Here is a 13,353-nt window from a genome sequence, read left to right as displayed (position 1 = left end):
ATTACATAAAGATAAAAAGAGCTGTTGTGAGAGACCCTGGAGAGACTTTGCCTGACTGTGTCTGGAAGCAGTCACAGGCTCTCCTGGGATCACCTTCTGTTCTTGCTCCCTGTCTCAGAGCTTGGTGCAGCAACAACAGCTTTGGGCTTGCAGGGTTTACAGACTGTATCCTGCAGAATATAAAGCCCATTCCCTGTCTTTCCTCCTTCCCCAGAGAGTTGCTGCTTGGCACTCACCCCATGCACTGAGCATTAACTCTGACAAGGATTCCTGTTCATTGACTGGGAACAGGATACAGCCCCTGCAGTCCTGATCATTCCGGGTTGGGACTGGGTTATTATTTTTTTTTCTCCTGCCATCATCTACACAAAAATATTTGTTGGCTGCTCAGTAACTAAAAAAACCCCATTCTTTCAGACAACAAGAGAAAGAAAGAAACCCATTAGGTCATTCTACTAGCATTTATGGGGCTGGGGACGGGGCCACCTCACATGAATTCATCAACACTGTTTTACTCCATGAGAAGGGACCTTCTGTCAATCCATCCACCCATCCCTCCTGAATCCCCCCTGCAAATTCTCTTATATATTGCATTCAATTAAAAAAACCTCAAAATCTACCAACCTAAAAAATAGTAAAGTCCACCCATCTCAGTGCTGTGTTGCTTTAGCACAGTGCTGTGACATAGGTCCAGATTAAGCTGAAGCCAGTTGCTAAGTAGTCAATGCAACACCGTGGTTTTGCCCAAAAAGTTGATGAAACGTCACCATGTCTGGCTGAGAATATCAGAGTAGACCCAGCTGCTAACAGGAGAGTGAGCTGCACCCCACCAGGTGCTTGGTGTTCTGGAAGTCAAAGCTGAACATTTTCCATGAGCACATTCACAACTTCTTCCAAACACAGGCGGCTTCTGGCCCTGTTTGAAGGACTTCGGAGAGCAGGGAAGGTACAACTGAACAGTGTAGGGGATGAAGATGCAGATGGAGGTTTCTGCACCAACAAGCTGGTTGGGCACTGGGATGGTCCATGCAGAGCCAAAAGGACTGTGTGCTGTTCACCCTCTGCTTCCCAGGGCCATGAGCAGGAGTAGAGGGTGTTCAGCATGTCTCAATGTCTTAACCACAGTCTCATCTTTGCAGTTGCCTCTTACAAGCAGTTTTCCAGACCCTCAGCAAGCACTTGCCTCTTTGAAAGGGAGATACCATGTGTAATATCCTAATATGATGAGCTGTGATGATTATCTTTGTCTCCCTGCCAAAAATTACCCCTCACTTCAGAGTAGCCATGATCTTGCACAGACATCAAAATACAACAACGGCCTTAATCAAATCCTAGAAACATCCACCATATCCAAGCATCCCTAAGTGAGTTCTATGGTAACTTAAAGTTTTTTGGTTCAACTCTAACACAAAGTTAGAGTTTTAGGTCCCTCCCTGGACCATCCTTAGTACTGGGGGCTGGGCCTGAAGGGTGTCAGCCACTGATAGTGCCAAATTGCCTCCCATGTCTTCCTCTTGCTGCACATAGGGATAGGAACCATGGATTCAAGCAGTGGGAGATGGTGGGAACTGGAAGCAAGAGAGTGATGGGCAAAGGCCTGTGAGCACCAGGGTGCCTCACTGCCCCCTCCTTTTCCAGTGCTTTGTGCTCCAGCACATTTGAGATGACAACAGGGGAAATTGGCTTCAAACCCTCTGGCAAGTAAATGCATCCAGATGGGAAAGCCCCACCATGTACTGTTCTGTCACCCTGAGAATCTCATCTCACGGGGAATTGAAGGCAGAATCCACCCCAAAACCTTTCTGTCCATACTGTCCTACAGTGCCTGCCTGTGCCTACACCTACACATGGCCACATGTCCTTGGGTGGCCTATTGGGTCACCTCCTACCCATGGTCCCCTCAGGGCAGGCATGGGCAGAAGCAAAAGGACCTCAAAATGCCTCCAAGGTAGAACTTGAATAGACCCCACAGCCTGTGAGGAGAGGAGGAGACTGTTTTCAGCTAACCTATAAATAACCATCATTTCTATAAACATCTGCCAGGGTTGGGAGAAACTGGAGGCTGTGCCAGAGACCAGCCCATAATCAAAGCATTCTGGCAAATACTGCGATGGTGGGGGCTGTGTGGGCCGTCTCCACTTAGAGTATACAAATATTTACTGTAGATTTGCCTGCTGCAGTAACTACTCCTTCCTAGCAACTTTCTGCACCAGCTCTTGTGCATTTTTATCCCCTCACAGTCTGGCTGAGCAAGTTGTTCACTGGTTTTTTTTGCCTACCACCTAACACCATTATTTGCTGCCTTGTGCATCACACTTTGCAGCCAGAGATGAGCCCTTCGCTTTGCAGTCACCTGTGTCAGTTGTCTGTAGGTGTAGGCCATGGTCTCTGCCCCTGGATAGGGAAGGAGAACATTTGAGCCCTCAGCAGAGAGGATAATGGCCTGGAGAACATCAGCTTTCAAACAACACAGTCTGAAGGACCCTCTGTAGAAGAGATATCACATTGGAATGACAGAAGGGCACAGCAGAGGAAAAAAATGCAGGCAGGTGCCCCTGTGGGAATGGTCTTTATCCAACACTGGTTGTTTCCCTGCAGGAGCTCCCTTCAAAGAGCTCTGGCTTGAAAATTTTCTAGTGGTGTAAGAGAGAAACACGCAGCAAAGAGTATGTCAGGTTGTGTGAGCAGTGCTGGGAAGCCACAGTACCTCAGCCTTGACTCTGATGGCAGGATGTCCTGAGAGAGCAGGAAATGACTGTGCAAGCCAAGAGAAGAGGCTCTTCTCTGCCAGGCTGGTCTGCTTTTTCTCATCTTCATGAAATATTGCTAATCTTAAATTAACTCTTTCTTCCTGCCAGATGGAGTCTTACACATCTGATCCCTTGGTCTACCACGGTGGCATGAAGGTCTCCTTCGTCATCCAGCTGATGAACGCCATTGCCAGAATTGAACGAGCCCTGCCCAAGCTGACTTTGCCCATCCTGGTGCTACACGGCTCTTCCGACAAGCTCTGTGATATCAGGGGCTCCTATTTACTGATGGACACAGTGCAGAGTCAGGACAAAACCCTCAAGGTCATCTTGCTTTCTTGATTGTTAGGAGATTATGCTGTCAGTGTTGGCCTGAGCATGAGTGACTGGGAGGGGTAGGGAGCCTGCTGACCTCCAGAGAGCTGGAGGCAAAGAGCTGATGGATTGGTGAGGCTGGGCAGGTGACAGCCCCTTTCACCAGGGGGTAGCCCAAGCTCAGCCCTCCCTGGCCTTTCAGCAGCTACAGCCAGGCTGGGGGCAGGGGGTGGTGGGCGATCTCCAGGCCTGCCCCTGTGCTGGCTGTGTACCTAGAGAGTGTCTTGGACATGAAGCAGCTCGGTTCAGAAGTAGAGCAAGGCTCATAAGCAGGTAAAGTGTTGACCCTAAAAGGTCTTCTGAACAATGCCAGCTGTGCGAGCACCAGCCTTACCTCATGTTCCAGTGTGTAAAGGTGCAGGGAGGTCTTTCCAAAACGCTGGACAACAAAAGCAACTTCACATCTGCTCATTTCGAGAGAACCACAGCTGATTAACCAATTGTTAGCACATGAATAAACCTGAAAGAGAGACAGGGAGACCAAGGGAAAGCTTTTGTCACTGGAAAAATAACTGGATAGTCTGAGCATAAAAGGAGTAAAAGTGCACAAGGCACGATGGGAACATCCCCCATTGTCTTTTACACTCCAAGGGCATGATAAGTATTTCCTCCTCCTTAGTGGGAGAAGAAGCAAGAAATGGATGGGGCTGGGACATGCATTCTGTTCCTAAAGGGCAGCAGGGTGCTCTGGTACTCACAGGCTGCAATGCCAACACCTTCCCGCTTGTCGAGGGCCAGCACCACCAGTGGCATCTCCTTGATTTCATAACCTGCTACATCTCAGAAAAAAGCTGACAAGTTGTGGGCAGGATGTGTTGTCGACACCTGTGGGTGTCGACAAGAGGGGACCGAAGGCTGTTTTGTTCATGCAGATTTATTTTTTCTGTGCTCATCTCTACTCTCTCCCTGGTTGCAGGTGTATGAGGAAGCCTATCATGCCCTCCACAAAGAGCTGCCCGAGGTCTCTACCTCTGTCTTCACAGAAATACTGACATGGATTGGCCAGAAGGTCTCAGCAGCTGGGGAAACCAGCCATACTTAAGAGCAATTGCAATTGCAACTCTTACTGGGGTTTTCTGGGAATAGATGTTTTTTCTTATTAGAAATCTCTTGGAGAAAGATCTAACATGGAGGGATTCTTGGGGTATTTTATCACGCACAGCATAAGGGAGGGTGGGGGGAGAGGCACAGGGTGGGGCATTATTTGCTGATGTAAATGGCCATTGCCCTAATCTGGAGAAGAATTGATAGCTGTGGGATGCTCCTCACCCAAACTTTCCCCATGGCTTCTCCTTCTCTGCTTTCGCTGGGGTGACAGGAGTGTGTTTATACTGCAATAATTATTGATATGTAAAAGAAATCAGTATCTTCCACTTCATGGTTTTGATGCCAGGTGCGTCCCTTGTCCCCACCATCCAGTACCTTAAAAACCCTGGTCCTTGAGAGGAGAGCACTAACAAAGGTGCTGGGTGATGAGGAGAGGCTAAAGATGGAGCTGACAGCTCCTGGAGGGTGAAAGGCTGATTTTCAAGATCAGACCCCTTTGGATACTACCTTTTTAAGCAGACCAGGCCAGGGGAGAGTGTAGAGATGCCTCCCCAGCCACCCTGCACGTCCTCTGCGAGTTTGCACTCGGGGAAAGCATGTTGAACAGTGCTTTGATTTTCATCATCAGAGCAGGATCCCAGAGGGAAGAGCAGGAATGTGGAATCAAACCCACTTAGCACATTAAATTCCCATGCTTTTCCCTATGTCAAACCCCATCTCCTCTGCAAGATGAACTATTCTGTAAATATTCCTAGGGACAGGGTTTTTTCCTTCCTTCCTTTTTTTTTTCCTACTCTCCTTTTTTTTTCTTCTTTTGGAATTAATCACTTGTGCTACTGAAACTGAAAAAGCAAAGTCAAAGTTATAAGAGAATATAGTAATATAATATATGATGTATATAGAGGTGGCTGGAAGCTGGGAAAGAAATGGGAGGAGAATGAAGAAGGAGTTAATCATTCCTTCTCTTGGCAAGGAACAATGTTGTCCTACCAGGATCCGGTCCTCTCACCATAACTTTACAGTCATAATCTGTTGTTTTCCTTCATCAGTTGGAAAATGTCCTGAAAATAATGCTAGAGAGAAGTGCAGAGCATCTGGTGGGTGGGGAGTAGCAGTGGGCGTCCTCATGGTCCACTGGTTTAGCAGGAGACCCACAGCATGAGCAGAGATCCTGTCCAAGCTCATCCCAGTGTCCTCCTAATCAGCACTGGGGTAGATCACTGAGGGGCTGAGCTCAGCCCTTTAGGACATGTGGGGAGTTGAAGGCAGAGTGTGGGGTGTGATCATCCATCCAACCCCTACGTTGCTGTACTGGGGCATCCACAGACCCTGCTGTACAAGCTTCTGTGGAGGAGCTTGTGGACTGGGCCTGTGGCTCAGGTAAGCCAAATCCTAGAGCTGCCTGAGTTTCTGCTAGCTGCAGGGTGAGAGGAAAGAGTTTAGACCCTGGATTAGAGCAGAGACATTGTACTGACACAGTAAAAGCTGCATAGTGATGGCAGAGTGGCTGTGCAGGCCAATTTATCCAGCGTGATGGCCCTCAGCATGAATATACTTCTTGGCACTACCCAAAGGGACGGGGTTTAACCTGCACTTCTCCCTCTGGTTTTGCAAGAAAAGAATGCATATGTTGCACTATGAGAGAGTGGGGCATGTCCCCCAGTGACAAACCAGTCCTTACTGCCTTCCCTGCAGCAGCAAGAAACATTGCTTGTGTCTTGAGCTGCTGTCACCGGGGCTGGATCCCTCCTGCGACAGTCAGGGGGGTCACCCACCTCTTTTCCCTTTGGAAGCAGTTCTGGCAAGGTTCAGGAAAGGGACCTCTGTGCAATAACAGTCAGAATCAGGGCTCAGACCCATTCAGTCCCAGCAGCATGGATGGATGAAAGATGTGTGGATGCAGGTTGTGTCCTTGTAGTTGCCCTAAGGGGCCCAAGTCAGGGAAGATCTTTTATACAGGTTGATCCAGGCACTTTGGCATTTGTATTTTCTTGCCTCTAAAGAGAGGAACAAGCTGTAGTTCTCCCAGTAACGCCAGCTTTTTATTGAAATATTATTCCAGTGCAATCAGCTGTTCTCAGCAGCCCCTGCTAATCCTCTGGTGACACTTAACTCTGGGAAGGAGCAATGCACAGGTCACCTGCTTTCCATCCTCCAGCAGCCTGTCTTGAGGTAACTTCTTTTGCCTGAGCAAGCTCCCTCCTGGCCAGATGCTGCTAGAGAAAGACAGCAAGAAGAGAAACACTATAGCAGTGATAAATCTCACCTTCTTCTTCAGCTGGAAGGGGAAACAAGTGGGTGTAATCCAGAGGTGACAGACATTGCGGGGGTAGTAGCAAGATAATGACTTAAGGATAGGATTTTTGAAAGCACTTTTCTTGAGGAAGTCAGGAGGAGTAAATCAATGCCCACATTCTTTACATCCCTTCCAAACTGACAAGCACTTTGCAGGAGGGGAGAGGGAAGTGACCCTTCAGCAGAAAGGTCAGAGCCCGTCTGCTCCCTCCAACCTGGCTTCAGGCAGAGGAAAGTCCGTTGTCAGTGCCTTTGCTAAAATGTGTCCTTTCACCCAAGAAACATCCGCAGCTGAACAGAAAAAAAGGGAAACAAATTACATTCATCTGGGGAAGACTTGTCCTTCTGTCTATAGCTAAGCTCAGCAGTGGCACACGGCCTGGGGAGGCTGTGTTTGAAAAAAAGGTTAACAAACAAAACCTACAAAGAACAACAACAAAAAAAAGCCAAGCAACCCCAAAGCCATGGCACAGCAGCAGTTTTCTGAAGAGTTACCTTCTGAGGCAATTAACACAAGGAAACCTATCCAAAAGAAGCCAGACACTGCCTGCGCTGACCCCACGCACCCCTGGGCTGGCTGCCGAGCAGAGAGGGGCCACAGCTCCTTGGCAGGTGGGGAAATGAGTGCAGAGGGAAGGAGCCAGGAACAAATCAGCGTGGGCCAGGTGAGACACTGATGTGCACATTTCAGCTCTCACCGCTGTTGCTGATCCCTTCCCCTGCCTGTAAGCTCCTTTATACTGACCCAGTTAGGTTTCACCAAGCCCCGGAGGAATTCTGCCTTGGCTGACCAGATTAGCAATGAGCAGAGCAGCTGCTGAGGAAAATGTAATTACACTCTATTTTCAACTGGCAGGTACCACTTGCAGGGAGCACAGCCAGCCTTATGAATGTTGCTGTGCGGAGCCACACCAGAGTCTGGTCTGCCTTGGAGAATAGGTGGCACTCGTGACTGAGCAATAGCAACGTGTAACTACTGTATATATCACCACCTGTAGCACTGAGAGGCCATTCCCCACTGCCTAACCCATAATGTTTTCTATTTAGCCTGTCCTTTTTATACCACTCACCTTAGCACACTGCCAGCACAAATCCATTGGGATCACATTTCCTTTTACAAGTAACTCCTGAGGTTGTCTCTCTTGTTCTGTTGTGTTCCAGTTCAATAAAATACATTTATATATATATATACATATATAAAAACATATATACATACACATGTATTTTCAGTGGAAAAACCATATACAAGTTTAGGATTCTTAAAGGAATACAATGTATATTGCAACTAATAATAAAGTTATGTTTTCTGAACAAAGTGTGTCTGAGGGAGTCATTGGTGACCATTCCAAAGGGCTTCCCACACCCCAGGTGAAACAACAGTGTGGAGCTGGTGGAGGATATGCAATAACAGGCAAACTCAGCCTGCTTCAACACCTGATTCCCATGCTTCTACAAGCCCATTAAAACATGGTGTTGGTCCTGAACTAAACCCAATTCCAACAGGAAGCATCTGCACCGTGGCCAGGAGCAACTGCTGATTAAATACCACATTTTGTCCCCAGCTGTGACTGCAGATCAGGCTGGGGAGTGGCTTTGATGCTGTCAGCTCCCAGGCAGTGCCCAGATGCTGTAGGAGCTCCTGCTCCATCGAGACCCAGGGATGATGCTGTCAGAATGCCCCACGCTGCAGAAATGTCCCCCCTGCCCAGAGAGTGGGGCTGGGCCAAAGAGCAGCCACAAGGTCCCCTGCTGCTCTCCTCATACACATTTCAGGACAAGTCACTTCCTTGTATGGGCTCCCCAGCCACTAACACTCCAAATCAGATGACAACTGCTGCAGCAGGGGACAGACAGGACAGTATGCTCTCGTGCCAGCCCTCTGGCCAGAGTCATTAGCAGCACCAGACGCAACCTGCAACCTTCATCAATTCATTTCATCTTCCTTATGCCTCAAGTCACTAAATCAAGAGAATAATACTCTCCTTCTGCAGCCCTGTGCAGGCTCTGTGCCTGATCACACCCCAGCAGGTCAGGAGCTCTGGCCAAGGACTTTGATGCACGCCAACACAGATACAGGGCTGGGGCATCTCACCAAGCGAGCAGGCACACCATGCTAGTAAGGAGATCATCAGTAACAAGATTTGCTTTAATACTGGCAAGTCCACAGCTCTTTCTTCTGGTATTTTGGTGGTTTATTAAGCTCATTACAGTTTTGAGGGTCACTGGAGGGTGCCACACCATGGTGCTGGGACAGGGACTGAGCACAGGAGGGAGGGGACAGTCCTTCACAAGGCTGAAAGCAGCACCAGCACAAAGGAGCTTTTTGGCAGTGCACTTCCCCCGGTGTCACCACCTGATGCCTGGCGAGCTGTCACAGCCATAGGTGGCCTTCCTGTTTTTAGCCCGTGCTGCTACTCTGATCCTGCGAGTCTGCGGGAACCCTGAAGCTTCTGCCTTTTTCTCTTCCCTCTTTTCTCTATGCTCAGTCCTGTGTTATCCAAGGCTGGCTCTGGGGGTTGCTACGAGGTGGGGATCAGCCAATGAATGGAAAAGCAGGAGCCAGAACAGTGCCAGGGTGAGGGGGAGAGCTCCTTAGGAGTCCTTTCCAGTCACCATGGCAGGGACAGACAGCCTGCTGTGTCACCATTGGGACACAAGACAAGAGGTGTCATATGCAGTCAGAGTGCAGCAGGGACCAGGCCTCTGTCAGACCTCTGTCATCACACAGCCCATCACCCAGACCAGGCTCAGGCACTGAGAGCAGGCAAAGGCTTCAGCTCCAGTGAGTGGTGAGGAATGTTAATTCAGATCTGCTCAGCATGTAATCCACAGTGCTTCACTTCCCTTTACTGCTGGTTAAGCATCAGAGGAAGGAGAAGTGGGGCTGCAACCCACTGCAGAGCTGCTGCTGCGGGTGAGCAGGGACTTGCACCTCTCCACCTACCACTGTCCCTGCCCAGCTTCAGGCAGAATTTCATCACAGGAAAAGGAAGATGGAGCTGAAGAGTTGTGCAGGTGCCACCACACCACCAGAGCCCACCGGTGCCACACACGTGCTGCAGCCTGACCACCTGCCAACACCACTCCTGCTCGCCCAGGCTCTCAGAAGGGGGGGTTTGATCAGTCATTTGCTCTTCCCTCCACATATCAGCACAAGTCTCCTTTGCACACAGAAGCAGCATCATGCCCTCCTAGCTTATCCATCTGGGATGCTCTCTTTCCCCGTCTGATGGGGAAGCTGCTGATGTGGAGCCACCGCTCACCTTCCTGCTGCTCTCTAAACAGCTGCCTTATTAAGCAAAACCACCATGACTGTGAGCAAACACTGCAGAACCCACATCTCCCAACAGGCACAAGCCAAACAACTGGCCTTCCTGTGGCCACCGCTGCTTGGCAGGGAGGGACACAGGATTAATTTCCTTTCCCTCCGGAGGAAACTCTTCAGTGTATGGAAACATTCCAGGAATTCAGATGAAAAACAATTCCTAAGAGATCAATTAAGAGTTTGGGTAGATTGCATGATATGTGCTATCCAAAGGAAACTTGGCGAAGAAAGCTACTTGGCCTGGGGGGGAGCTGAGGGAGGGCAAGATGTCAAGCATGGAAAACACTTGTCTTCTAAGAAAACACACAGAGACAAGAATGGCAGAGGGGAAGGAATGGCAGCTCAGGGGCAAAGGACAAGGGGTACCTTGTCAGTTTAGGAAGGGCCATGACCAAAGGCAAGCAAACCTCTGCCAGAGCACAGTAAACCCTGGCATGAGACAGAGTCCTGGGAAAAGCTGGGCTTTCCAGCCCTCCCAAAGTCAGCAGCCTTTTTGTCAGCATCTTGTCTTCATTTACATAAAAAAACATGCAATGGCAACACCAGCAAAGCTCTCTGCAGGCCGACAGTGAACCCCGGAGCAGGAGATATCCACATGGTAGAAATAAACAACTCTGGTTCTCCAGGAAAATTTAAAAAATCAGCTTTTCCCTCTGGCTGGACTGCAGGGTCAGCCTCATGCTGCAATGATAGCAGTGAGCCACCCTCCCTGTGGGCTGCACAGGGCAGCCCTTGTCTTTGTCACATCAAAAGCTTCCAGGGCTCACCCGTGCACTTTTAACACCAAGTCCTCTTCTCCCATGCTGAGTTTATGCACATCCCATGCTGAGGCTGCTCTGTGCCAAAACCCAGCCCGGGGGCACTTGTGTGACTGGCGAGTCCTGGATCCCCAGTAAAGGCCAGACTTTGCACGCGAGCTTCATGTGCCCCCTCACTGCAGTACCACGAGCACTGTGGTCAGCAGAACAAGAAGTACTGGCCCCTTGTGTGCTTCCAGACTAGGAAGGCTATTGTTTAATTGCATGCCTGATTGGAAAAGGTCACAAAATCAGGAAACAAGAAATACCATCTCCCCTGCCCCCAGGGAGAGAAGGAGCAGCCACCCCAGGAGCAGCAGCCAGAGCCAGCACCTTGAACAGCTCTGAAGATGCTGTGCCCAACCTGCACTCACACCAAAAAAGCAGCACAGCAGGAAACAACTCACCTGAAGCATTTTCAGCTTCTCAAGAAGAGCCTTTGGAAAAGGGAAGGAGATTGAACTTGCCACCAACAAACTTTTGAAACTCCTGGATAATTTTTAGTTTTAGATCCAGGGAGAAGGGGGATGGAAGGAGTTCTAGAGAGCAGATTGCTGGCTCCTGTTACGGAAGCAAGCTTAATAAAACTCATAGAAATATTGGTAGTTCTGCTATGCTGTGCCAAGAATGTGTTAGAATAAAACCTTCTGAGCAGAAGGGAGAGATACAATGTCAGCTTAGCCCTGATAGGAAAGATTAGCCTTCATCTCCTAAAGCACATCCCAAGGAGCAGTAACTAACACACTGGCTTGCCTTCCCCTCAGAGCAGGTCTCTGCCCAGCCTGCCTCATACAGCTCATCAGTGTCACAGTCTTGTACAAATGGTACTGGGATAACCATGGCTTACAAAGAAGTGATAAAAGAATAAAGAGGGAGGCATTTCTTCCTTACTGGAGTTTTAATGACATCACAGTGCAACACAGACCAGCTCGGTTTCCTCCACAGGAAAGCTACATCAAGTTATTTTGGACCAAATCTACCCTACCCTGAGCCCATGAACAGAAGCATCTGGCCACACCACAGCACTCCCTTCATCTGCTTTTCCTAACCCAACATGCCAAAGCAGCAGCCTTGCCTTCTGCCATACCAGCAAACAGAGCAGGCAGACTGCTGCTGTCAGGAGCAAGCAGATCTCACTTTCCAATCCTGCTCTTTCCCCTTGATCTTGCTCTGCTGGTAACAGGAGGAGGGAGAGGAAAGCTCTCACACTCATTTTCAGAGCTTATTTTGGGAACTGGCAGACAGACCCTTGGGACCGGAGCTAGTTGTTTGCATGGTACTGCTTCTCTTCCAAGGCTTTCTTTAATCTGCCGAAATGCCCTTCAAACCTTGCCCTGCACTTGTAGGCTTACAAAGTTAACCACAACTACGAAAAGCAAAGGGCATGTGCATGCTCATTCCCTTTTCCCCAGCTGCTGGTCACATCTAAGCTTGAAGTTCATAGCTTGACCTTGGTTTAAGGATCTGCATGTCCACGGCTGCACCCAAATGTGGCTGCTGTTCCCTAATTAATTCCCCCTTTGCCTCAGTTATTGCCAATAACCCACCTCCAATTTCCACCCTAAGGCCCTTGAAACCATTTGCAGCCTAAAAAAGGGTTCTCTTTGTCCTTTTACCTCAGCACTTCCTCAAGGCAGGCAACAACCCCAGCAGAGCCAGCACCTTTATTCAAAACAGGCCCTGACTTTGAGAAATGGTTTGCTGGTATGGCCTCTCTCATCTTAATAAATTTGTTATGTCAAATCTGTTTTAGCTTAGAAGGTAAAACAAAAACCTGCTCCTCAGCACACCCACCCCCTGTGAGCAGAGAACCAAGTCAAGCCATGGAGTTTCCCATCACCACCTCTAGCCAGGATCACTCATCCCTGGGAGCTGAGCACAGACACATTCCAGCCCCCAAGCCTGTGATGGGCTTTGCCAGGCTGCTCACAGCAAGAGGAAAACAGTGTCACCCTGAGCAGGCGAGTCTGTCGGCGCACAGCGACTGCGAGCGGCTACGTGGGAAGTGCCGTCTCCAGTTTGACCATGACTGGAGAACATGAATAGCTCAAGCCTCTTGCAGACTCATCCTTTACTCCAGGCTCTCCCAGCACAATGCTGCTCCTCGTGTGCACCGTTCGGTGAGTCCCAAGAACCTGATTAAGCCTTGAACTTTTCCAAGCCCTTCTTTCAACAGCATTAGTCATCCAGATGTTATTAGTATCTCCTCTCCAAAACTTGCATGTTCCTACACAGAACAACAGGGACAAGATCGATGCTCGCTCCCTGGATGCCAGTCACGCTAAGAAGTCAACAGGGTCTGCACAGACAGCTCAGCTATTGCCTTTACCCAAACAACTGTAGCCACCCAGGCATACAAGAAAGCAGACAAAAAAAACAAGTGTCCATGTCCTCAGAGAGGAAGGACTGCCCAGACACTTCAGCAGAGTCACAGTTTTGGAGAAAACACAGGCTTTCAACTCCAGGAGCGCACTGAAAAAGTCAGAGTAGTTAACCACAAAGGCTGAAAAATCTCCATCCTTAGACATAATAGACAGTCAGCAATGAGAGAAGCACAACATGAAAAGGACAAAGGGAAAGACAACTTAGCTGTTAGCAACAGCCCAGACACAAACATCACCTCCCTGACACACAACCATGGCAGTGACCAAGCCTGTGCCACAGTGCTGCTAAGGAAAGGGAATAATCCTCAGAGAAAGGAGACAGTAAAAACAAGTTAGTGCTTTACTCACCTGTTCTGTCAGGACTGTACAAACTGCTTGGA

At 49.1% G+C, this 13,353-nt stretch overlaps 1 protein-coding gene across 6 annotated transcripts in view; it reads left to right on the top strand.

The window, feature by feature from the left end:
* The window catches only part of MGLL (monoglyceride lipase), a 101,156-nt gene extending 93,378 nt beyond the window's left edge, over window positions 1–7,778 (top strand). For all 6 annotated transcript variants that reach the window (XM_042017005.1, XM_042016997.1, XM_042016990.1 and 3 more), the window contains 2 exons: window positions 2,859–3,074; window positions 4,042–7,778. In XM_042017005.1, coding sequence (XP_041872939.1) covers window positions 2,859–3,074; window positions 4,042–4,167 — 342 coding nt within the window. In that variant the 3' untranslated portion in view covers window positions 4,168–7,778. The remainder of the gene's footprint in view (window positions 1–2,858; window positions 3,075–4,041) is intronic.
* Window positions 7,779–13,353: the final 5,575 nt, after the last annotated feature.

Source organism: Corvus kubaryi, unplaced genomic scaffold (genome assembly GCF_017639235.1).
Source record: "Corvus kubaryi isolate FWS band 111438036 unplaced genomic scaffold, C.kubaryi_AGA036_p1.0 136, whole genome shotgun sequence".
NCBI classification, from domain to species: domain Eukaryota; kingdom Metazoa; phylum Chordata; class Aves; order Passeriformes; family Corvidae; genus Corvus; species Corvus kubaryi.
This window is presented reverse-complemented; position numbering and strand designations above follow the sequence as displayed.